The sequence below is a fragment of the Microtus oregoni genome, unplaced genomic scaffold, assembly GCF_018167655.1.
Source record: "Microtus oregoni isolate MIOR12 unplaced genomic scaffold, Mior012 000003F_ref0000135, whole genome shotgun sequence".
NCBI lineage: Eukaryota > Metazoa > Chordata > Mammalia > Rodentia > Cricetidae > Microtus > Microtus oregoni.
In genome coordinates this window covers 2301586-2326881 of record NW_024543062.1, presented here as the reverse complement: position 1 = coordinate 2326881, position 25296 = coordinate 2301586, and the positions used below count along the sequence as shown (strand labels likewise).

Here is a 25296-nt window from a genome sequence, read left to right as displayed (position 1 = left end):
GTGTGGTGATGGGGATGGAACTGAGGGCTCCACACACGGTAGGCCGGCTGTTTAACAACCGAGTCATATCCCTAGCTTAGCCTTGTGTCTTGGAAGGAAACTCAGCTTGACCCAGGGGCCTAACGTCATCTTGGTAGATGGTCCTGCCTTCAGGAGGGAGGCCTCATGCTCTGCAGGGTCCCTTCCCATCTGTCGGTCTCGGCCACATTCTTGTGTCCATCTGGGTTTTGGGGTCAGGGTGCTAGCTATTTCTTGCTGTGCTTTCTGCATCGGAGTCTGATTAATGCAGTGCCACACAGGAAACAAGCTTCCGGGCTGCCCACTCAGATTCTTTGCCCCTTTCACTTACCGATAAAGGAATGGCTTTGAAGCCCAAACCGGTACCTATGTGGACTCACACAGTCGGCTTATCGATAGTCCTTGTGCTATCCACCCCCAAAATATTTTTTTTCTTTTGAAATTAAGTACAAGAAGGAAATTTTTTTTTCTAGTCCCAAAGAGCTGAACTGTTTCCACAGATAAGTAAGATTCAAGGAACCTGCTGGGTTTCCCTTATCTCCTTGGCCTCTGGGATGCTCAGGTAAGTTTAACGCTCCTTCAGAGGAAGAAAACTGGCTTAAATATCTGGAGGGTTCATTTCCCCTTCCTAATATAGCACATCTGATTTTTCTATCATATTTTAGCAGCTGAGTTGTTGAAGCTCTTTTGGCCCGAAGTTGCTTCAAATCTTTTATGAAAGTGAGACCGGCTTCCCGCAGGCGTGGAGTCTGTCTACAGACCTGTCACTGTGAGGATAAAATGGGATGGAAGAAACCAGGCGCTGTGAGAAGCCACAAGAGGCGCGGGAATACAAAGCCGTGTTGTTTCCACACTGGCAAGTCTTCTTGGTAGGCAGAGGGCGGGGCCCTGGCAAACTGCACTAGACAAGTCAGCGGGCTTCCGCTCACCAGCCTTACCTGAAGGAGCTGACCAAAGAAGAAACTCGCTCTGGAGAGGCGGGGGCTGACCCGGGGGTCACTGGTTGAAAGTGTCTCTTCAGGCTGCAGGGTGTTCTGAAATGAGTTTGTCAGTCAGCCGGGGTTCAGCAAGGCTGGGAGAGAGCAACCTCTTGTGTCTGAGACTGGCGTGGATTGGGGTGAGATGCATTTGAGCCCCCTAAGTTACAGAGGGGAGGGCTCGTAGGAGTTCTCCCTTCCCAAAGAACCCAGTGCCTTGCAGCGCATCTTCCTGATGTCACAGTGACATGGTCAGCCCCTGCTTCTTACATGCAGGGAGGAAGAGAGAAGTTGCAAGTCCCCTTGTCCCCACCACCCATCTTCACCTACCCGGAGGCTGCGCAGGGTGTGGTGAGCGCTGTCTGCCTCCTCCCGGCTGCCCCTGTGCACCAGTCGTTGGAGCTTCACCAGGAGAAGCTGTTGAGCCCTGGGGGAGGCGACATGGGAGCAACCTCAGGGTTAGAACTGGGCCCCTGCAGACGGGAGGAACTGAGTCCCAGGAGTCGCTGTGCAACACCAGACTCGCTGGGCTTGGGACACAGCATCTCGCAGACCAGCTGCGGGGTCATGACCTTGTATCTGGATTTCTCCACTGACCATCTGACTGGCCAAGACTCACTTGTCTGTGACTGGCCAAGCAGCAGCAAGGGCCCAGAAGAGCAGGTGTCACTGTGTGCAACCCAGGATGATTAAAAAGAAACGGCGAAGGGACTGGGACATGGCTCAGAGACAGAACATTTGCTCAACATGTCCCAGGGCTCTGGGGTCCATTCCCTCCCCCCAGTCCTGAACCTCAGATAGAAAGAAAAGACCAGATGGGACTGTCATCCCAGTTGTCCTAGGCAGGGAAGGGCTGTGGACAGGAGGACTGCAAGTTCAACTCTAGGCTGGATAACTAAATCAGACTATTGAAAATTTTTTTTTTAAAAGTAAAGTAGGCTGGGAAATGAAGCTTCAGTGGAAGAGCACCTGCCTAGAATCCCCCAGTGAGGGGCTGGGGTGTGGCTCAGTGGTAGAGCACCTGCCTAGATTCCCCAGTGAGGGGCTGGGGTGTGGCTCAGTGGTAGAGCACCTGCCTAGAATCCCCCAGTGAAGGCTGGGGTGTGGCTCAGTGGTAGAGCCCCTGCCTAGAATCCCCCAGTGAGGGGCTGGGGTGTGGCTCAGTGGTAGAGCCCCTTCCTAGAATCCCCCAGTGAGGGGCTGAGGTGTGGATCCAGGTAGAGGGTTCCTCAGCATGCCTGGTAGTCACTGGACAGAATGAGGGTGCTAGGAGACTTTGTGAGGACACATGCCATCCTTACTATAAGGGTAAGGATGCCTTCCACAGAAGGAGAGGCCAGTATCTTCCAGTTCCCCAGGCTGAGGGGGTTTCTGGGTCTGGGGTGGTTTCAGGGCCCACCCCTCCTGTTCCTGCTCACCGGCTGTAGCTGGGGATGGTGCCCATGTCCAGGTCTTGGTCTGTGAAGGGATCAACTCGTGCACATAACCACTCATGCCTGTCCTGGTACATGGTATCCAAGACGTGTACCACATCGTCACACTTCAGAGACATGGAGCAGGCATCCAGCTGGCTAGAGATGTTCAGGTTCAGGCGGATGTAGAACGAGTCCCCTGATGTGATCACACCGTCCTCCATCTCCTTCAGCAGCTTCCGGTATCCTGAGGGGGACACAATCCAAACACTTAAGCACCCTGGAGGCGACCTCATCTGCGTGCCTGCCTTTCTCCTGTGAATGGGCAGCCATGCTGTCTTTGAGGTTCCCTTGTCGATGGGCAGCCGTCTGTGGGGCTCCTTTTTCATTTGGGCTTTCAGGAAGCTTGGAGCTAAAACTTGTGCCGAATCACAATGTTGAATTTACTGACATTTGCATTGTGGTCTCCATGCCTTCTCCACCATTACAAGGAGCTTGCCAACTGGTACTTAACAAACAATAGGCTAGACACAGCCTTCAATTCAACGCATTTTCTCAAATGCATACATGTGGATAGCTCCTACTCTGAACCCTCTGCTGATGTGCTCTCTCAGGCTAGCTTTTTCCTGGTTGCGCTTGCCCTAGCTAGCTGTACCTCATGTTGCAGAGATGGAAGCAAGTACCACAAGCTCCTTTGCATCTGGCTGCAACTGTGCGACATTATGCTTGCAAGACACAGTACTGTGGCCCACGCTACTTTTCATTGCTCTGTAGTACTCCATGCTGCTGTGAGTCAGTCAAATACATTATTTTTGGTGAACACATGTACTCGTTTTTCTTGGATAAACAGATACAGAAGTCGATTCGCCAGGTCATTGTGAAGCTGTGTGGAAGCTCTTGTAGCTACTGCCAAATGCATTTCTAGGTTAATAAGACTGCTGCCCGTGCCAGTAAGGCCAAATATTACCGGTCTTTTGAGTAAAATTTTGCAAATAACTTTGGAGGCATTAGGAGGTTACAGCGTGAATCTGATAAATGCTGCAAGCTGTCAGTGAATGCTTATGGTATACATCTATAATTTATCCCCAAAGTAACCCCAGTGACAGAGGGGTGTGTGTCAAAAGGGGGAGTTGTAACAAGCAGGCTCCTAGTAGGTCATCCATAGCCAAAGGGCATTCCGGGCAGCTGGGTTGGCATGGAGAAGCAGAGATTCTATATTGGGTCTTTTAGAGGTGCCCTAGTTTAGCTAGACTCTGGCTCAGACCCCTTTTGTACCCCCTAGCATCCTTAAGTCTGAGCTCTTCTCTGGGACTAGGGCCCTCTCCCAGAAATCCAGCCTGAAGGGCAATGCCATTGTCCACCTCTAGGGGCGCAACTCATTTTGCAGCCCTGTGACCCAGGGGTCAAGGTGTTCCCTAAATATATATATTTTGTGCAGGGCTGGAAAACCTAGCCTCAGGAGATGGTAGGAGCATGTCCCATGAGCAGGGGTGACTGGCTGGGCTCCACAGTGCTATCCTCTGCACCAGAGTACTGCTAGGAAGGGGCAGGAGGGCGGCTTGGAGAAGCGGGCTGGGCTATTTATGCTCCGCTCAAATATTCATGATTACTGTGGTTAAAAATAAGACCCAGCTGCAGAGGCAATCACGCAGGAAAACCCAGAGGTGAGAATGAGAATCCAAGTCATCACCCAGCAGAAGGGCTGCAGGGGGCTGGGGGCTGGGGAGGATGGGGAGTGGGGGAGTGAAGAAGGGGGGGCTGGGCCAGGCAGGGCTGTCTGTCAGGGGTCCGGATGTGCTTCTGCAGCCCTGCCTGGCCCAGAGTCTCACAGATGTCACCCGTGCAGGGGAGGAGCGAGCCAGTCTGCTGGAGCTGTGTCCTCTGTGTTTCCTTAGGAGGTTTGCGGACTTGGTTCAGGGTGACACAGAGCATCGTCATCCCTACCCAAGGATATTAGAACTGATTTCCTCTTGGGGTGGGGTGTGACTCATTCCTCATGGGGCGTAGATAAGCAAGGGGGGAGGCTCATGGTAGACACTCTCGTGTAGACCAGATCTAATCCAGACTTTACCTTCATTGTTGACCTTGTAGTGCAGGGTGATGGGACCACTGCACCTCTGGATGGTCCAACGGGCCTCTTCCTTTGTGCAAGCATCCAGTGGAACGCTCTGCCTCTCGCCCCGGATGCAGCCTTCCAGCTACAGGCCAAAAACAAGCTGTTTATTTTCCTAGGCTCTGCAGATGGGCAACGTGGCCAGTCCACGGCTGCGTTCCATGGGAGTATCCTTCTCCAGACACAGGGGCATCTCATGCAACGGAGTGGGGGAGGCATGTGTCGCTAGGTGTGCATGCATGTGCCCATGTGTACACATGGAAGAGAAGGGCCTGGGGACACCCCACAGTTTCCCCTCCTCTATCTCTCACCAGCAGTAGTTGGTGGCCCTCACGTAGTCCAGCCCTCTCGGCCAGCGAGCCCGGCTTGACGGAGTGAATGAAGCTCCCACGTGCATTGCCGCCCAGCAGGGTGAGCTGGGTGATGAGTCCATCACCATTCAGGGTTGTGTGCTGCACCAAGGGGCCAGGGCCACGTACATGGCCCCCAGATGTAACCGATGGCCGGAAGGGCCTGAGTTGGGAAAGAAAATAGGCTCAGAAAGGCTGAATCTAGGACGTGTTAGCAGGATGCTAGTGGCATAGCTGCATGTGTCCTGGAGGCTTGGGAGGTTCTAAGGGACTCATGACTGCTGCCACCTTCCTGGCCTCAGGAAGAAGGAATGACTACCTGCTCCTTCTTCTGTGTGTCTAGGTTTCTTATCCGGGACAGTCAAGGAACAGATGGAGTGGTTCTCTCTGTGAGCCCCAACCCCACTTTGAGGTAGGTCTCATGTAGTACAGGCTAGCTTCCAACTCACTAGGTAGCTGAGAATAACCTTGAACTTCTCATCCTCCTGCCTCACCTCCTGAGTGCTGGGACACTTTGCCTGATGCATGTAGTGCTGGGGATGGAGTTCAGGACTCATGCATGCAGGATGAGCACCCTCCCAAGTGAGCCACATCCCTATTCTGAGTGACTGAGACCCTGAGTCTTGGAGCACGCAGATTGTCCTCTCTGTAGAGAACTAAGAGGATGAGGGCCTTCGGTTCCATCCTTGAACTCCCATTCGGCCACTCCCATCCCTGGTACCTTTGTCCTATCTCTGTTCCCTTGTGTGTATGTGTGTGTGAGTGTGTGTGTGTGTATGTGTACATGCACGCGGAGGTCAGAGGTTGAGCTCAGGCATTGTTCCTCAGTCCTCCTTGCTTTTGGTAGTCACTCACTGGATCTGCAGCTTGCAAACTCCAAGCATGTGCCACCACACCCAGCTTTTTTTATGTGGGTGGGTTCTGGGGATTTGAACTCAGGTCCTCATGCTTGTGTGACAAGACCTATCCTCACTGAGCTGTCCCCCTAGCCCTGTTTCCATACCTTTCTAAAGAGAACTTCCGGAACATGAGGTTGACCTGCTCCAGGTCGTAGGCATCCAGTCCCTCTGACTGGTGTGAAGAGGAGGAGGAGTGGATGGAGGGGGGTCCGAAGGAGTAGCGTTCATGATTGTCATCTGTAGAGGAGGGGTGGGGACTGTCAGGACTTAGGCACATTAGAGGGAGCACCTAGGGCCATCCCTTCCACCCACCCCCTGGCATTGAGTGGTCAGCGTCTCCTAGAGCTGAATGGTAGCATAGCTCTGTAGACTGGAAGCTGGGGGGAGTCAGCTCTCTCCAGAGGCAGAGCACAGGCTTGTAGCATGTAGCCCAGGCTGTGCCCAACTTGCCATCCCCCTGCCTCCATCTCTCAAGTGCTCGAATTACAGGAACCAGAATCCTGCAGCTCTGACTCCACCCTGCCTGTCTCCTGCCATCAGGACGGATGGTAAAGTTCAAAATAGACAACCCCCTGCCTCTCTTCTTATGGAGCCTCACCAGATATGTAGGGAGTAGGAGGCCAGAAGAGGACACCTGGTGCCCTCCTCTACCATTGTCTGCCTTTTTTTTTGCAGGGTCTTTCCCTGAACCTGGGGTACATGCCTTTTCAGCTTGGCAGGAGGATAGCCAGGCCCTGTGCTCCTCTTGTCTCTGTACCCTTCAGAGTTAGGGTCAGAGATGTTTTCAGGGACACCCCACTTTCTGTGAGGGTGCTGGGGTCTAGGCTCTGGTCCTCACGATTGTGGACCAAGAACTCTTAGCCATTAAAGCCACCTCTTCAGCTCCCAGCTCTATCTTGGAAGTGAGCTCTGGGGTTCTCACTTTGGAGTCAGCCCCCTCCCCCCCCCCCCCAGTCTCACCACCCTCCACTGACTCTCAGACTCTGTGTCTGTAGGAGCCTGGGGTCCCTATCCTTTTCTTCCACCTCAACTGGACTGTAAGTTCCAAGGGGAGGTGCTGGCTGGAACAGAGCCACCAGGGTGAGGGACACACTGGTCCTGCTTGGGGCTGATAACAAAGGCCAATTCTGCGCAAGGAGTTTTTCCCGACACCCGCAACATGCTTTGGATGCCTGCCCAGGATTCACTTCCCGGCTTCCCCGTTCTAAACCTCTCTCGATTCTTTTCATTACCCAGCCTCCATTAGGTGCTAACCCCTCTTTAACACTTGATAGCTTTCGATGGTCCCCAATTATGGAGGATCACTAATCTTTCCATTTTGTCTGCTGGTGGCCTCTGTTAGCCAGGGGCACAGATGGGGACGGGGGAGGAAGTGGAATGTGTGTGTAGGGTATATCTGCAGGATTCTGAGGCATAGGAGACTAACCTAAGAGCAGGGTAGGGCTCTGGGGACACACGAGACACAGGGGAACTATCTCTAGGCTCTCCACCCTCTCAGTGATCCAGCCAGGCAGACGCCTTGGGTTCATGGTACTAACACCACGGTCTCTGCAGGCAGGGATGTTGGGCCTAGGACTCTACCTCTGAGCCACATTCCAGCCCCTCACTGGGGGATTTGTAGGGAATCACACATTCTGAGACCTAGAATTATTACTATTTTAAAACCCATGGTTTTTTTTTTTTTCTTCAATTGAGTGGCTGGTTCTGCCTGTAAATCACAGAGCCACTTTGGTCTCTGGCTGGAGCCTATGATCAGATCTTCTCCCATGTCCTCTTCTGAGTCCTTCTCTGGATAGACCCTGCCCTCCCAGGTCACCGTGGCCCCTCTGCGCCTGGCAGATACACACCATCAAGGTCCAAGGCGTCGAACCCGCAGCTGTCATTGTCTTCTTCCACTGTGCTGCAAGACACAAACCGGGGACAAGGACACTGCTGTGAGCATGTGCTTCAGGTGAAAAAGGTGGAAGGAGCTTCTGGAATGTTCTGGCTTCCCATCAGGCTTTGCTTCCAAGAGGTCAGTAGAGGAGGGAAGGGAAGGATGAGGAGGGTGGGATGAAGGGGGACTAAATCATCAGGGAAGGAGGTCCTGGGGGCCTGTCTAGACCATGTCTCACAATGGCTGAGGAAGACACAGGTGAGCAGAGGCCAGGTAAAGCCAGAAGTGGTGGCACTCGCCAGCAATTGCAGTGGTCAGGAGGCAGAAGCAGGGGGATTGACCGTGAGAGGCCAGCCTGGGGTACCGATTTCCCAGAGGCTCAAGCAACCTCTGTTTGTTATTTACATCACATGTTTGTCACCTGGTGGGATGGCTCTGAGGCAGCAGAGAGCCCTCTCGGAAGGGGTGGGTGCAATGAACACTAGGCTGGCCAAGGTGGTTGTAGGTGTACAAGAGACTTCAGTAACTACGCTGAAAACTGGTCCAAGATGTCCAGAAGGGTGCAGCCACTGAGGGGACTGGGCAGGTATTCTATTTTTGTGTGTGTGTTTCTTTTTTTTAAAAAAATATTTATTTATTTATTTGTTATGTATACAATAGACTATCTATGTGTATGCCTGCAGGCCAGAAGAGGGCACCAGACCTTATTACAGATGGTTGTGAGCCACCATGTGGTTGCTGGGAATTGAACTCAGGACCCTTAGAAGAGCAGGCAATGCTCTTAACCACTGAGCCATCTCTCCAGCCCATGTGTTTCTTTTTTTAATGATTTTTTTTAAAAAAAGAAAACAAGCTATCGCTTTTCATTTTACATACCAGTTCCAGTTTCCACTCTTTCCCCATCCCCCCCACCTCCTCCCTCCCATCCACTCTCCAGAAAGGGCAAGGCACATTGCTCTAAGGACCAAGGCCCTCTCCACTGTATCTAGGCTGAGCAAAGTATTCATTTAAAGAGAATGGGTTGCAAAAAGCCAGTACAAATCCTGGTGCCACTGCCAGTGACCCTGCATTCTGTGCCAGTTATACGACTGTTACCCACATTCAGAGGGCCTAGCTTGGTCCTATGCTGGTTCCTCCCTTGTCTGTGAGCAGGTATTCTTACAGATGAGTGTGAGCTGGAGTTACAGATGAGTGTGAGCAGGTATTCTTACAGATGAGTGTGAGCTGGAGTTTAGAGCTGTCCTGGGAACATGATGACTGAGATATCAAAACCCAGGCCCCAGCAGGACTAGGGTGTGAATTCAGTTCTCTCAGGAGTCACCGGCATCTAGCTGTGATGTGTGTGTGTGTGTGTGTGTGTGTGTGTGTGCGCGCACATGTGCGCAGGTGATATATATTTGTGTGTATGTGGAAGCTAGAGGACATCCTCAGGTGTCTTTAAAAGCAGACTCTGTCTCTGGCTTGGAACTCACATTAGGCCAGCGGTTCTCAACCTGTGGGGTGCGACCCCTTGGAGGGGTCAAATGACCCTTTCACAGGAGCTGCATACCAGACATCTATGATATGTAAAAACATCAGATATTTATGATTCATAACAGTATCAAAATTACAGTCATGAAGTAGCAACGAAAATAATGTTATGGTTGGGGGTCACCACAAATAAGGCACTGTGTTAAAGGGCTACAGCATTAGGAAGGTTGAGAACACCGGATTAGGTTCTGGCTGGCCAGCAAGCCCAGGTTCCTACCATGCTTGTCATTAATTTTACTTTAAGATTTTTTTTATCTTTATTTATATTAGTGTTTTGCCTCCATGTCTGAATGTGCCTGAAGGAGGTCAGATCCCTTGGAACTGGAGTTACAGACAACTGTGAACTGCCACATGGATTCTGGGAACCGAACTCAGGTCCTCTGCACGAGCAGCAAGTGCTCTTAGTCACGGAACCATCTCTCCAGTCCCCACTTTAAAATTTTAAAAATGACATTAATTTATTGTGAGCGTGTACAAGCGAGTGTGCACATGTGTGTCCACATGGAGGTTCCAGGGACAGAACTCAAGATTATCAGGCTTGGTAACAAGCGCCCTTAACCCGCTGAGCCATTTCGCTGGCCTCATGCCTGCTTTGTGAATGTGAGTTGTGGGGGACCCGGATTCAGGCCTTTGTGCTGGCAAGGCAACTTTTTTTATTGCGTTATCGCCCTAGCCTGGCACCTGACTTTGAGAGGAGTGTAACAGGGACACCTGGCTGCTGTGTAAGTCTGAGAAACCCATGTTTTTCAGGAGGTAGAGGAGGTCCTTGTGTAGCGCCCACTCTGGGTGAAAAAAAAAAAAAAAAGCAAAACTAAAGTCTGAGGTCTCAGGAACTTGGAACACAATTCCAGGGCAGCATGGGGACGAAGGATGTAGGTTTAGCCGTATTTTAGCAAAAGGGGGTGGTTCCCCATCTCCAAGCCTCAACTACCCCAATGGTGTATGGACAGTGGGCCCATTTCTCCCCTTTCCTTCTGTGTTGTTGAGAGGCCCAAAGAGTCCATACCTTGGGGCCCAGAAACAGGCCAGCCAGCCAGCCGAGGCTGCCACCTGCCACTCACCTGCGGTGCGGCGTGTCTTCCTTGCAGCGTCTGACTATGGAGTCATTTCCCGGGGGCTCTGCGGTGATTGACATGATACTGCTGCGGCTCCGGTGGGGCTGCTGTGAACACGGTACAGCTGTGTTACCGGATATTTATCCGCAATGCCTTCATGGGCATAAATATTATATACGCGGGAACTAAATTTAACTTGGGGATGTTCCCACTCCGGCTTGAGCAGCGCAGGCTGAGCAAGCTGGTCCCCAGCATGACCTTGGCTGGAGGAGGCTGAGCTCAGCCCTGGGGCAGTCAGCGGAGCTTGGAGCACAGCTGCTTCCACAGCTGTTGGCTGTGAGAAGCAGACGGGGACTGACTGAGCTGGGAGGCCTTGTGACCCTGTAGGGGCTGGGTTCTGTGCCTCCCCCCCCCCCCCACCTGCACCTATCTGGCTGGCTGTGCTTTGGCCAGAGTGGATGTGAAGAGGGGTGTTTGGTGGGGGACAAATACCTGGGGTTTTGGCACCGGAGCTGATACCAGACTGTTGTAAATCCATTACCAAATTTCTACCCCCCTCAGGGTCTGATTTAAGAAGCTGAGCTGACATTTTTCCCAGGGCACCCCTCGGGCTTAGAATTTCTAATCTGGTGTCTTCTGCAGGGACAAATAGATAGCTGGATGTAATTGAAGGCTGGGATCCTGCCTAGCTCTGTCCAGAAGTAGGGGTGTTCTCTCTGTTGCTGCTCCAGCAGCCCCCTACCCTGCCTGCTGCCTCCCAGGATAGTGGCCTGGATTGCCTGGGGCTGTGAAGTTGCAGAATTTTGGGCATCTTTTGCCACCGTCCCTTAGGAGGCCTCCTAAGTCTCCTCCTCCCATCAAGTGTTAAACTGGGAAAGGAGATGGCAGGAAGGTGTGAATACATTGCTGAGCCTGGGAAAGAGAAACTTCTTTAAATAAACATCAGCAAGGCCCCAGGCTCAGCCTGGGGACTCAGATGGTGTGCAAGAGGAGTGGGAACCAGGGCCAGCTCACCATCTTGGAGAAAGAGCTGGTGATAGGCAGTGAGCGGGAGGAACTGGGGCTGCCGTCTGTGAAGTCCTCTTCGTGCCCCTTGACTGTCCTCATCAGAGCCACAGGAAGCAGGGATGAAAGAAAAGGGAGGGGGAGGAAAGTTAAAGCCTGTAGCTGCGGTTCTGGGGGGTGGTGGTACCCCCCACATGTGTGGAGGGGACAGAGCAAATCAGGAGCTTGCTCTGCCCTCTATGGTGTCCCCTGGAGCAACACAGTGAAACCCTTACTCTACTGCTGGTGGCATTTTGCTTTAAAAAATCAGAATAATATATCCTGATCCTCCGGAGTCAGGCTGGCCAAGGGTGGTTCCAGTCAAGACTAAACCCTGTCACCTGTCTCTGAGGTCTCACAGAGGGGTCATCCTCCATGAAGAAGCATTGGGGAGACAGGAAAACTCTTGTCCTGTTTCCTTACCATCAAAACGGGTCTCACCGTTCCCTGCTGAACAAGGTGAGCTGAAGGCAGAGCATAGCAATAGGGGAAGCTTGTCACCTGAGCAAAGCCCTCTTTGTTGTCCCTTGTTCTCCAGGAGATGCTTGGCATTTGTGTGGCCATCTTCCTCAACTTTGGTGGGACATAAATTCCTCCACCTGCACCCTGAGGTGCCTAGACCTGTATGTGTGCACAGCGCTGTAGACACAGGTGCCCATTCTGTCCATGTGCCCCTCACACTAGGTGGCCTGTCAGGCCTGATGAGCAGTGATGAGGCACTCCCACTAATCTGTTAGAAATTTCCACTTCTTTTTAAGGGGGGTTATTTTATCTGTGACCCACAGACCCCGGGACCTTTGCACATCACAGTTGGATAAAGAATGTGACACCCAATGTAGCTACAAGGAGAATTTAGGTCGGGACTTTTCTCTCCTTCCCTCTCCTAAGTCACTAAAGTAGAATGAAGCTGAGGTGGTCAGGATGAAACTCTGGACTGTGAGGTGGCTCTCTTTGTCTGAGGTCTCTCACTCTTAGCATTCTTTCTTGCATCCCACACTTTGCGGGTTCACCTTATTCTCTCTGCTCCTCACTTTGCCCATATCCATGAACTTAAATTCTCCCATTTCCAGGCTCCAATTAAATTGATGTCCCAAACTTCTTTCCCTCCTGGGGTGACACTTGACACTTTCTACCTCCTCCCTGTGACCCTGCTCTGGGTATATGGGCTGTAGGGCACATCCTGAAACCTTCCAGCTCCTTCCACATAGCAAGAGCATCATCTGTCTTGCAAACCTTCCCTTGCAGGGCTGGTGTGAGGCTGAAAGAGGAGTCCTGAAGATAGTATGCGTTGGAGAACCAGGCGTTTATGACTGAACTGGCAGCCTCACACTGCTGGGCACTGCCAGCCAGAATCTTGGATGAGGAATGTCAAAGGTCCCCTTGCTGATGAGCTCAATTCAAGACTTAGGGAGGTGACTTGGTTTATTGGTGCTGTATAAGTATGAGGACCTGAGTTTGGATCTCCAGCATCTGTGTACATACTCAGAAAGTGTGCTTATAATTCCAGCACTCAGAAAGCAGAGACAAGTAACCTGGCTAGCTAGCTAGACTGCCCTTATCCATGAGCTCTAGATTCAATTGAGAGACCCTACCTCACTGAATAGAGTTGAAGAGCAAATGAAGAAGACTCCAAAGTCAGCCTTGAGTCTCTATACACACACATGCAAACCCACATGCGCATTCACATACACAGGGACAAGCATACATCACACAAACACTCATGCAAAAAATAAATTAATTAAAGATGTTCCATTTGGCCAAGAGGGCCACAGAGGCAATGCACCAGTGGACAGACCACTGCACACTTTAAATGACGGCAAGCATTAGTGAGTGATGGATGCTAGCCATCCTGATACCCCTGAGGCCTAGCCCAGGTTGAATGTGCAGGGTCTGTCACTGCAGAGGGAGAAGCAGATGGAATGAGAGAGGCAGAGTGACAGATGAGCAAGGGCAAACAGGATCCGGGCAGCCCACTAACCTTGAAACTCAGATGCTTGCTTCATGCTGATGGGGGATTTGGCTCTCTGCAGCTGAAAGAGAGGGGAGGAGAAGACACAAGACAGAAGGCATGAATCAAACAAGGCCCTAGACACACGTCACTGCAGCTAAGAGAAAAATAAAACAAGCCACCTGATCCACAGCTTCTTGGCCCATATGTGTGATGCCAGTCTCCTGTGGCTGGGAGATGTGGTCTGCCCCCCTTGGGGCCTGGATTAGTCAACTGGTCCAGATGAGCCTCCTCCGAGGGAGCCCCTGAACAGGGATCTAAAATACTGAGGTTCAGGAGCACTGTATACCAAGATGACACACATGCAGGGGACCTCCATGAGAGGCTGGGATCCAGGGAAGCTGCCTGCCACCTTTGGTCACATGTGTGACCTTCTCCCATGAACATAGAGAGGCAGGGATAATTAGTTTCTGATGAGGTGGTCCTATCCATGCAACTGTCCATCTACCTATTCATTTACTATCTACCCACTTATCAATGCACCATCCATCCATGCAGGGAAATATTTATTCATTGACATATCTACTCATCATTAATCCATCCATCCATCCACCCACCCACCCACCCATCCATCCACCTTCCTTTATCTATCCATGTAACTACCCATTCATTTATACAGCCATTCACCATCCATCCGTTTATCCACCCATTCATCCATTATCCATGTAACTATCTACCCATTAGTCAACCATTCATCCATCTATCAATGCGTCATCAATCTATGAAACCACCCATAAAAACACCCATCCATCCATCCATCCATCCATCCATCCATCCATCACTCTATTATCCATCCATGTAACCATATCCATTCATCCATGTAATCATCTATCCTTCGTTCTTCTATCCACTAATCCATCTACCCACCCTTCAATCCATCATCTATTCATCCATCATTCATCCACATAACAATATATCCATTCATACATGCACACCTCTATCCCCATCTATTCATCTATCCATTGTCCATCTGTGTAATGATCCATTCATTCACATATCTACTCATCATCCATTCACCCCAACAATCCATCCTCCCATTCACCAGTCTACTATTTATCCATGTAACTATCCAACCACCCATCCTCCCATCCACCAATACAGCCATCATTCCATCTATCCATGTAATCATTTCATCCATCAATCCATCCATCCACCACTCACCCATTCATCAGTCCACCATCCATTCTTGTAACCATCCATCCATCTGCCCAGGCAGCCATCATCCACCATCCTATCCATCCATATAACCAACCATCATTATTCCATCCATTATCCACCCATGTAATTATCCGTTCATCCATCATTCATTCATTCTCCCATCCATCCAGCCCTTCATCCTCCTACCTACACAATATTCCATGCATGCATACATTCATCCATCAATGTAACCACCCATCCATTCTCCCATTCACCTGACCACTGACTCATGAGCTCTCTCAAAATCAGCCACATGCCATGGATCTCCATGGGCACCCATTAAAGTAGTAGACAGTGTTTCTGCTGTGGCATTAGCTGCCGACATGGGACCTGGGAAAGGAATCTGAAGACAGTTTTCTTGCACACTTGCTTTCGAAACAAATGAACATCACAAACAGGAATGATTTCTGTCCAGGGTTATAACAGGTCAGGACATAACCAAGCAGAGTCAGGTGCCATCTCTACCTGCATAGGGCTCCGATACTACCATTTGCCTCCCACCCTTGCTCCTGGGTACCTGGATGCCCTTTAGGTTCATCCGGCGCCGGGGTGGGTGGTAGGGCAGAAAATATTTGCTGTCTTCGGGAGATTCTTCTGAGGTTGAAGAATCATCGGCTTCTTGGCCATTGGTCCTGAGGCTGGTGTCTCCAAGGTTCTGAGAGATAATGGTGGCAGGGAGGTGTCTAGGTAGACTCTGTGGCAGAGGGAAGAGCATGAGGGAGAGCTGGCAATAGGCACAGGCAGATTGGCCAACAGGCTATTTTTCCCTTGGGTACCCAAGCTTGACACTCAGCCTGGGCTGTTCTTTTCTGACTCCCCGAATGTCCACTTGGATGCCATGGCTTGTCAGCACACCTTGACATGGGTCTGTCCCTTCTTGCTACCTCTCCTGCTTTCCAGTCCAACAGACAGTTGGGATCATCACTTGCTAGGCACCTTGCTGGCTGCATCTGCCCCTCTGTCTTGGCTCATGAAATCTCTAGGGACAGGATGCCACCTGTGCTTCTCCTTGCTCACTGTGGGTGGGAGAGCTCCAGTTCCATGGAGACATCTAGAAGTTACTCATTAAGGTGGCTTGTGTCTGGTACTGGGCTGATTATAGAGAGGCCTGGGCGGGGATCACGCAAATTACAAGCTGTCATGTCCTCAGGATGAAATCATAGCACAGGGGCTCCTGAATTCCATTACAGGGGCCAGGGAAGGTCTCCCTGGGAAAGAGCTACATTAGCAAGACTGAAAGCCGAGGGGGTGGCATATGTGGTCAGGAGAAGTCGGGCTTGGGGGCTTCCAGGTGGGGCCTGTGGCCTCTAGAACTCCTCAAGCAAGTAGTCTTTCTGGAACCCAAAAGGAAAGGCCTCCTCCAGGGGTTTAATGATGCCTTGGAGCTTGAAATAGACAACCCTGTTCAGATGCCATGATTTTGCCTGTGCCCAGCTCTTGATTCTGTATCCCCTTTCTTTGAAAGTGAGAATCTAATTGCATAGCACTTGCCGTCAGGGCAGTTCCTATGCTGTGTGTGTAATGTTTCTACATGTGTGTGAGGTGTGCATATGTATACGAAGGCCAGAGGACAACCTTTAGAGTCACAACTGATGCCATCGTTTTTGAGGCAGAGTCTCTCACCAGACCTGGAACTCACCCAATAGTACAGAGTGGCTGGCCAGTGTGGTCCAGGGATGTGAGTGTCTCACCTCCTCAGTGCTGGGATTGCAGGTATGTGCCACCATGCTTGGCTTTTTGACTTCTAAATGTATAGTCTAAGGCTTGAAGTCAGCTCCTCATGCCTGTCTGGGAAGCACTTTGCCTACAGGGCCATCTTCCCAGCTTGAGATGTGGTATTTGTATGGGATTATGCAGCCTCTGCCCAGGACAGAGTCTGGGGAACCTTCAGCTACCGCAATCACATCACCCGAAGGGATGGCAGCAGTGTTCCTTCATTTCCAGGTGTCATGGGGGCTCCTGGGAGATGCAGTTCTGCACCCACCTCACTGACTGTTAATGAGTTTTCACCCATGGGTACCAGTGACTTTAATAAGCACAGAGTATCTTAATCATGATGACCTTAACATTATCAGACAGTGCCAAGGGAAGGCCACTGCTGGCTGTGGTCCATAGACAGCCATGCCAGCTTGGAAAAGTGATCTGAGTCACTCAGCCAGGAGGTGGCAACCCAAATGTCATCGAAACTTTGAGGGTGCTAGTTCTGTCCTTCTTTGGACTGCATGGGTCTCAGGGATAAAACTGAGGTCACCAGACATGGTGACAAAGACCATTACCTACTGAGCCATTTCACAGACTCTTAACTTTGAAATGAGTGGCTCCCACCCAATTCTGTGTACAGGCCTTAGTGCACGCATGTTCATGTGTGCAACACATACACACAAGCATGCACACACACACACATACACACATACACACAAATGGGTCAGAGGGCAGGGGACACAAGACACAATGATGATGGTGTGAGATGGGGTTGCCCTGGTCAGCCATCAACGGGGATCTGAAGGACACCCGGCTGTGGGTATGGGGACGTGGCTGGCTAAGCCTACCTGGTCGAGAGTGCCGCTGTCCTTGGACAGGCGCCGGAGCTTGCTCTCTAGGTTGACAATGCAGGCCTCCCTCCGCACCATCTCAATTCGCATCTCATCGTTCTTCTCCTCCAGCTCACGGATCTGCTTCCGGTACTTGTCCTTCTCAATCAAGCACTGTGAGTACTGGGTCTGTGCCTCATCTCGGGAGTGGAAGGCCTGCCGGGAAGAGCCATGTGCTCACCACAAGTGAACTAAAGTGTGGTCAGAGATGTGCGTTACCTCCTGTTCAGACATTGAGCAAAGGGACCCTGTGCATTTTCCTGAGAGAGATTATAGATTGAACCTAGGGTTGTGTGCATACTAAGTATGTGCTCTACCACTGGGCCACACCTCAGCCCCTCACTGGGGGATTCTAGGCAGGTGCTCTACCACTGAGCCACACCCCAGCCCCTCACTGGGGGATTCTAGGCAGGTGCTCTACCACTGAGCCACACCCCAGCCCTCACTGGGGGATTCTAGGCAGGTGCTCTACCACTGAGCCACACCCCAGCCCTCACTGGGGGATTCTAGGTAGGTGTTCTACCACTGAGCCACACCCCAGCCCCTCACTGGGGGATTCTAGGTACACATTCTACCATATCCATCCAACTCCAGCTATCTTACTACTTTGTATTTTGAGGTAGGGTCTCACTAAGTTGCCCAACTATTGTTGAGCTCACTCCTGTAGTCTCAACAGGCCTTGAGTTTATGATCCTACCGTTTCTGCCTTCTAAATGCTGAGAGGGCTAGCCTGCACTAGCACACTCAACTTATCCCTGAAGCTTGGGCATGCCAGGCTCTCTCTTTTGTATTCTGTAATCCTACAACTGTACAACCTGTTCTTGTCATGTAGTAGGTACAATTGTGAAGAGCTGTGTCCTACCTCCCCTCCCTCAGGGTCTACACCATGCCAGTGTGGGTGGGGCACTGCTTTGGTAACTCTTCACATCTTACATATGAGGACATATGTAATACCTTGCCTTGGGCATACACTTTATGAGTACCTGAACTGGAATTTAACTTCCTCATTTTACCAAAGAGACCAGGTAAGCACCATGTTCTTATGGGAACCACTGGGGTGCAGCTCAGGCTCCCATGATTCCCTATGGCCTGTGTATTATGACCCCCTTGTCCTGTGATAGAATGTATCTCTAAGCTAAAGACAGAAAAGATAGACTCATGAGGAAGCACTGTGTGGTCGGGGACGTGAACCGCATGACCTCAGACCATAGTCAAATAGACTCCATGTGCCATGGGCACTGCTGGGCAGCCTCATGGTCCACTATATCCAGGGTGGCACTGTACCTGGTCACGCTCTCGCTCCACCTCCTCCAGCTGCAGCATGACTGTGTTCATGCGGTGCTTGTACATTTCACAGTCCTTCCCCAGAGTTGAGCACTTGAGCTCCAGATCTTCCTTCTCCTCCAGGTACTGCCCAGAACAGGAGACAGCAATATAGACGAAGCAAGTCATCAGTAAGTTAAGGAGAGAAGCACTCTCTCTCTCTCTGTCTCTCTCTGTATGTGTGTATGGTGTATGCGTGTGGTGTGTGTCTGTGTGTGTGGTGTGTATGTGTGGTGTGTGCATGTGGTATGTGTATGTTGTGTGTGTGGTGTGTATGTGTTGTTTGCTGTGTGTGTTGTATGTGTGTGTTGTGTGCATGTGGTGTGTATGTGTGTATGGTGTGTGTGTATGGTGTATGTGTGTGGTGTATGCATGTGGTGTGTATGTGTTGTGTGCATGCGGTATGTGTATGTTGTGTGTGTGTGTGGTGTGTATGTGTGTGTCGTATGTGTGTGTGGTGTTTGTGGTATGTATGTATACGCATGTGTATGCATGTAAATCCATATGTGAATAGGGGTGCACATGGCCAGAGGCCAACATCAAGTTATCTTTCTCTTATTGCTCTTGAGACAGGGTCTCGCACTGAACCTGGAGCTCACTGATAGGGCAAGGATGGCTGGCCAGCCAGCCCCAGGCATCCTCTTCACCTCCCAAGGATGTCATCCTAGGATGACAGGTGTGTGCCACCATGTCTGGCTTAAAAATAAAAATGGATTCCAGGAATCTAAATCCTTATTCTTGCATTTTACAGTCTGAGTCATTTCCCCAGTCAACGACTGTTTGCTCAGTGCCTGCAGTTGGCGTACCCTCTCCCAGAGTTGGTGTGCTAATTTGGTCTTGATTGCCAGTTATCTCATCAAAAGGGACTATAGGAAGGGGCTGGCCAATCACCAGTGTATTGTTGAGGGATGGACCATGGAGACACATACTTGGTGGCTGCTTGGACACTCATTATTTACAAACCACAATGGGGCTGGATGCTGGCATAGCAATTCAGATCAGGGTTTGATATCAGAGATTCCTGTTAACACGCATCCATGCACCCTGCTGGGGAAGCACCTAGTTGGCTGCAATCCTAAGTCTATGGTGCTCTCACCTTGTCCCGCAGCTCCTCTGCCTGGCGGACTTCCTCCTGTAGGTTGTAAATTTTGTTGACCAGTTCCTGCCGGTCCTCTAGCGCCTCCTTCCGGTCATGCTCCAGGATGTCCAAGATGGCCTTGTCTGAGTCAGGCAGACTGCGCTTGCCAGCCTGGATGGCATTGGGGATGGAGGTGAGGACAGAAGGAGGAGGACAAAAGGGCTAAGTCCAAGGCAGGCCCAAGACAACAGATTTTGTGGCGGGAAAGCAGATGCACTAGGGGATTGTCCTGGGTCCTTCAGCAGCGTATTATCATTTTTTTTTAAAGTTTATTACCTGTAAAGGAGCAGGGAGTCCGGAGCCCATTGTTCCCTCCCAGTTCTTACTGGAGCCCAGAGAAGCATCTGTGACTCCTTGAGACACTTCAGAGGGGACAGAAAAGGGGACACCTCTGCATTCAGCTATCCCTATCCCCATGAAATATCAACTAACCAAATCCTGCTAATCTAGAACTCGGTCTCTGCTCCAAGAGCCCTGAGCCCCAGGCAGTTCTAGGGGATGTTCTAGAAGGATGGAGATGCGTTTTCTTCCTTTGCAGATATATTTTGGAGTACTGACCCCCAATGATATCTCCTTCTGTACCCACACATTTTTGAGGTGACAAATGTGAGAGGCCCTTGAGGTTGGAGCACAGGAAATGACATTCAGTAGAGTATTCAGGGATCTCTAAGGTTTCCTGAATGTTCTCTTGTTCCAGAACTGGGACATTGGTTTCCATGTGGATGATATTCTTATTCGTCATTTTTTTCCTGTAAGTATTATCACCCATAACAAGGGCTGAGATTGGAGTTCAGTGGTTGACTTTGCCTAGAATGTTCAAGGTACTGCCAACAGTCCTGGGGAGTGAACCCAGGGTACTGGACGACTGAGTCAGAGACTCTACCACTGAGCCACACCCCAGCCCCTTCACTGGGGGATTCTAGACATGTGCTCTACCACTGAGTCACACCCCAGCCCCTCACTGGGAGATTCTAGGCAGATGCTCTAACACTGAACTGTATTATCATCATTCCTCTTTAAACTTTTTAAATTTTAGACATTTCATTAAATTGCCCTATTTGTCCTTAACCTTACTCTATTGTCCTAGGGAGGCCTCAAACTTGCAAAAATCTAGCCTCAGCCTCCCAAGTAGCAGGGATGATAGATCTGCACCACTAGACCAGACAAAACAAAAACAACAATAAAAAACTCCAAAATAGACAAAGAAAAACCTACCTGTTTTCTACAAAAACCCCGAAACCCCAAACCCCCAAAGCAAGCAACCAACCAAACAAAAAACCCTGCCAAGAGGGTTTCTAGTCACTTCTACTTTCCATCCGAAGAGTGTGCAGTTCCAAGGCTGATGAGTATTGGCGGTAACCATGTAGCTACTAAGCTAGGACTTGGTATTCATCCTCTAGCAGGTGCACAACCCTGCCCCCCCTGCCTGCCTCCCCCTCACCTACGTAAGGATGCTGCTTCTCACCTGGATGATGGACTGCAGCTCCTGGATCTTGGTCTTCAGCATCTCGTTCTCCCGCTCCAGTTCCAGGACCTGCTCCTTCTTGGGCCGGTTCTCAATGTCGTTCTTGAGCTTCAGGGACTGATTTCTCTCCAGCTTACATTCCTCCTCCATCTTGTTCAATCGATGCTTGAGTTGGTCAATCTGAAAATACCCATGTCAGCAGAGGGGTTAGGATGGCTGGCAAGAGATGCTGGGAAGAAGGTGAGGAAATGGCTCGCCATCTGAGTGCTTGCCACCTGAGCATCAGGACCTGAGTTTGGATCCCTAGTCCCATATCAAAAACTAGGCATGGTGGTAAGTGCCTTTAATCCAAGTGTTGGGAAGGTAGAAACAGGCCTGGGCTCACTGGCTGACCAGCCTAGCCTACTAGGTGAGATGCAGGACAGTGAGAGCCCCTGCGTCAAAATACGAGGGGAGTGGTGCCTGAGAAAATATGGCTGAAGTTGTCCTGTGGTCTTCACACTCACACTTCCATACTTGCATATGAATTCCCTAATGCATGCAACTTTCCTCAGTATCTATACATCTATCTATCCATCCTTCCATCCATCCGTCCATCTGTCCGTTCATCCATACACTATCTGTCCATATTTCCATCCATCAATCCACCTATACATTTGTCTATCCGTCCATCTGTCCCTCCATCCATACATCTGTCCATTCGTCTGTCCATCTGCCCATCCATCCATCCTTCCCTCCATCATTCATCCATCCATCTGTCCATCCATCCTCCCATCCATCCATCCTTCCATCCATCTGTCCAGCCATCCATCTGCCCATTCGTCTGTCCATTGTCAGTCTGTCCATCCATCCATCCATCCATCCATCCATCCATCCATCCACCCATCCCATCTTTTGGAGCATAACTCAAAATAAAGTTCTAATAAAGAAACTTCTAAGTCTCCACTACAGGCTGTTTTCCCCAAATCCCACATAAACATCCCAGAGGCCTCCTCTTCTTGATCCTTGTAAAACAATTTCTATTCAGCATCATTGGAGTTCAGCTCAAGGAAGTTTTCTCAGGCTGGGACCAGACTTCAGTCTCACACATATATGAGACTTACTTTGCTAAAAACTGATGATGTTATCTCAGCAATCCTAGAGCACCATTTCCTTTATCATCTTGTACAAATGAGAAAAAAATCAAGGAACAAGCAAATCAACAAACAACTCCCAATCCCTAAAGCCATAGCTAATAAGGCCATAAAATCAGAAGTGAAAACCTGAACTCTGGAAGATAGAATGTCCTAAAAAAGATTTACTTATTTTATGGGTATGAGTGTTTTGTTTGCATGTGTGTCTGCACCACATACGTGCCTAGTGCTCATGAAGGCCAGAAGAGAGCATCAAACATCTTTGGAACCGGAGTCACAGATGGCTGCAAGCTGCCATGTGGGTGCTGGGAACTGAATCTAGGTCCTCTGGAAGAGCATCACAAGCTCTTAACCACTAAGCCATCTCTACAGCCCTCCCTTATTTTCCTAGGCACGGTCTTGTTGTGTAACCAGGCTGGACTCCAACTTGTTATATAGCTAGTGCTGGCCTTGAACTTATGATTCTCTTACCTCATTCTTCCTAGTGTTGAGAGTATAAGCATGCACCCTCAATGCCTGGCTTCATGCTCTTAACTGAAATGAAGACTCAATCTACCTGAATTCCCACAGCTTGTTTACTGACCAGTCTACTTCATTAAATTGAACGTGACCCAAGCAGAACTCAGGTTATTTATCCCCATGTCCCCTGCAGTGCTTAGCATAGTGTCTTACTCATGGCAGGTGTTTAATAAATATCCCAAGAATCTGCTTTCCACCAGGCAGCCAGAGCAAGCCTCCTGAGAGGTAAATCAGCTGTCATGTCCCAGCTCGCAATCCGTCAGGGGTTTCCTGTCCCTGGGAGGATAAATCCCAGAGTTCTTACCATGCCCCTGTGATCTGAACCCACACCATATTCTCCTCCCTCCTTTGTGCCACTTGCTCATTGGACTCCAGGCCCACTGTTTCTGCAGCCATTTAAGAAGACAGAAAGAGACAAGAGGACCCTCTACTTGGTCCCCACCCCCATTTCCGTCCGTGACTTGCATGCCTTGCTTTCTTACTCCCTTATTTTTGCAAAAAAATATTTATTGCATGTATTAATTATACATGACAATGGGTTTCATTCTGACATTTTCATGCATGTATACTTTTTATTATTTATTTATTTGTTTTTTTTATCATATTCACCCTATTTTTCTCTTTTGTCCCCTCCCACTCTGCCTGATCCCCTTTCTCTTCCCACCTAGTTCCCCCTTTAGGGGACCCAGTGATTTTCATTAGGGTTGCTTTATAGGGGCTGAGTGAAGGGCTATTGACAGGAATATGGACACCTTACCACTGATTACACTACTGAAGGAAATAGCTCCCCCTTCTTCAGTAGCCATGGACTGTTTAAAGCTCCTTAGGGTGGACTCGGGGATCATGGACCCTCTTCCCTTCCCTGGCAAGGTGCTGATGGGGTCAATCTTGTGCATTTAATCACAGCTACTGGGAGTTCACGAGTGCAACGGCCAGGTAATATCAGACACTGTTCCGCAACATTCCACCCCTCCTGGGCTCTTCTGTTCTTTCTGTCCATTTCCCATGGTGCTTCCTGCACCTTTAGGGGAGCGATAAGTAGCATCCCTCACTGTTGCCTCATTCTTCATCCTCTTTCTTACTTTTAGGCAGGGTTTTACTCTCTTGTCATATAGCATGGGCTGAGATGGCAGGGAGACTTTTGATCCTCATGCCTCAGCTTCCCAAGCACTGGGATTACAGGTGTAGACTTCTGCTCATGGCTTTATCCTCTATTCTTGATGCCTCCCAAACAATCAGGTGGGTAATTCTGGAGTTCCATGGAAGCATCTTATTTTTAGGGTTCATGTACCTGGAGCACAGCTAGGAATATGGTAGGGATCAATAAAACAAGAGGAAGATGAGAACACAGTAGCATAGGCCTGTAATCCCAGAATGTATGAGGCTGGGGCAGGAGGATTGTGGGTTCAAGGCCAGACTGGGCTACATAGTGAAACCCTGTCTCAGGGGGAAAAAAAAACCAAACAGACAAAGAAAAAATTTAAATGAGGCAAATCTCTTTCCTCGTCTCCACTTAGGAGGCATTAAACCGATCAACCATTTGGCTGCTCCCCTACCCCCCCGCCCCAATAAACATACTGATTATCTCATGTGCCAGCAAGCACGCTGAGCTCTGCGAATACAGGTCCTCAGGAGTGTACACCTGCCTGACAGGTGCTACTCATCTTCTCTAAGTTTTGTGAGCATTACAATATGCACCCTGGGTCTCCTGGGTCCCCTCATACACCTTCAGCCCCGAGTCTCCAAAGTCTCTCCCTCGTTCCTGGCGCTGGTTCTGTGTGCACGAGTCTGCACACGTGGATCTGGGCTTCCTCCCTTCCCATGAGCCTTTATTACCAACGAGCCTGAAGCTATTCAGGGTGTATATAGACCCATCGCCCTCTGACCACCATGTATGTTTCTGCACTTGGGCAGAGTGTATCTAGGTGGATGACTAAGCCGCTAAGGGCTATTGGCTTGAAATACACTGGTGCGCTGTGGCTCTAGAGTCCGAGAGCCCATACCTCTCCCGCCCCGCCTCGCCCCGCCCATATCCCCTCGCTTGTCTGGGACACAAAGCTGAAGGAGGGCTGTGTGGCATGTCTGCATTTACCCCTTTAGGGATCTTGAGTGTCCAGGACATTTGTTTCCCCTTCCCTCAGGTCAGCCGGAGCCCAGGTACCCCACCTCGAGCTGGAGGTCGCGGCTCCTCATCACCGCCATGTTTTTCTCCTCACTGAGCTGGGCGTAGCGCATGGCTATGTTGTAGTTGTCATCCTTGACCTTGACCAGCTCGTCGTTGTAGCTGTCCCGCTCCTCCTTCATCTTGTAGTACCGCTCCTGGAAGGTCAGCAGCTCCACACGCGTCAGGGTTAGCTGCTTCTTCTCATCCTCCAGCTGCCGGGACTTGGCCAGCAGCTCGCAGCGCTGAAGGTCCTTGGCTTTCACCTGCTGCTGCAGTTTGATGACCTCATTCATCAGGAAGTGCGTGAGGCCCTCATGGCCCTCCTCCACTGTGGAGAGGGGTATCCAGTCAGGCCTGAGCATGGGGCAGGAACGGGGGCATTTATTCACGCATACACTCACCGTGATGGTCTACATTGCCAAATGGACTGGATCTAGAATTACCGAGAAGGCAAACCTCTAGGCATGTCTGTGAGGAATTACTA

General features: G+C 50.3%; 1 protein-coding gene and 1 long non-coding RNA gene across 2 annotated transcripts in view; one reads left to right on the top strand and one right to left on the bottom strand.

The window, feature by feature from the left end:
* Positions 1-25296, bottom strand: part of LOC121446325 (caspase recruitment domain-containing protein 11) — a 133587-nt gene that overhangs the window by 9470 nt on the left and 98821 nt on the right. Inside the window, exons 4-19 of the mRNA XM_041648877.1 lie at positions 24815-25140; positions 20997-21176; positions 19490-19642; positions 18355-18480; positions 17029-17226; positions 14997-15173; positions 13255-13304; positions 11245-11344; positions 10237-10337; positions 7617-7669; positions 5874-6006; positions 4832-5033; positions 4479-4605; positions 2414-2654; positions 1326-1422; positions 957-1052 (exon numbers count right to left, since the gene is read on the bottom strand). Of these exons, the coding sequence (XP_041504811.1) occupies positions 957-1052; positions 1326-1422; positions 2414-2654; positions 4479-4605; positions 4832-5033; positions 5874-6006; positions 7617-7669; positions 10237-10337; positions 11245-11344; positions 13255-13304; positions 14997-15173; positions 17029-17226; positions 18355-18480; positions 19490-19642; positions 20997-21176; positions 24815-25140 (2360 nt within the window). The remainder of the gene's footprint in view (positions 1-956; positions 1053-1325; positions 1423-2413; positions 2655-4478; positions 4606-4831; positions 5034-5873; positions 6007-7616; positions 7670-10236; positions 10338-11244; positions 11345-13254; positions 13305-14996; positions 15174-17028; positions 17227-18354; positions 18481-19489; positions 19643-20996; positions 21177-24814; positions 25141-25296) is intronic.
* Positions 4055-7673, top strand: LOC121446326. The gene is made up of 3 exons (XR_005974049.1): positions 4055-4071; positions 5214-5282; positions 7609-7673. It is a non-coding gene; the product is annotated as an uncharacterized LOC121446326 (long non-coding RNA).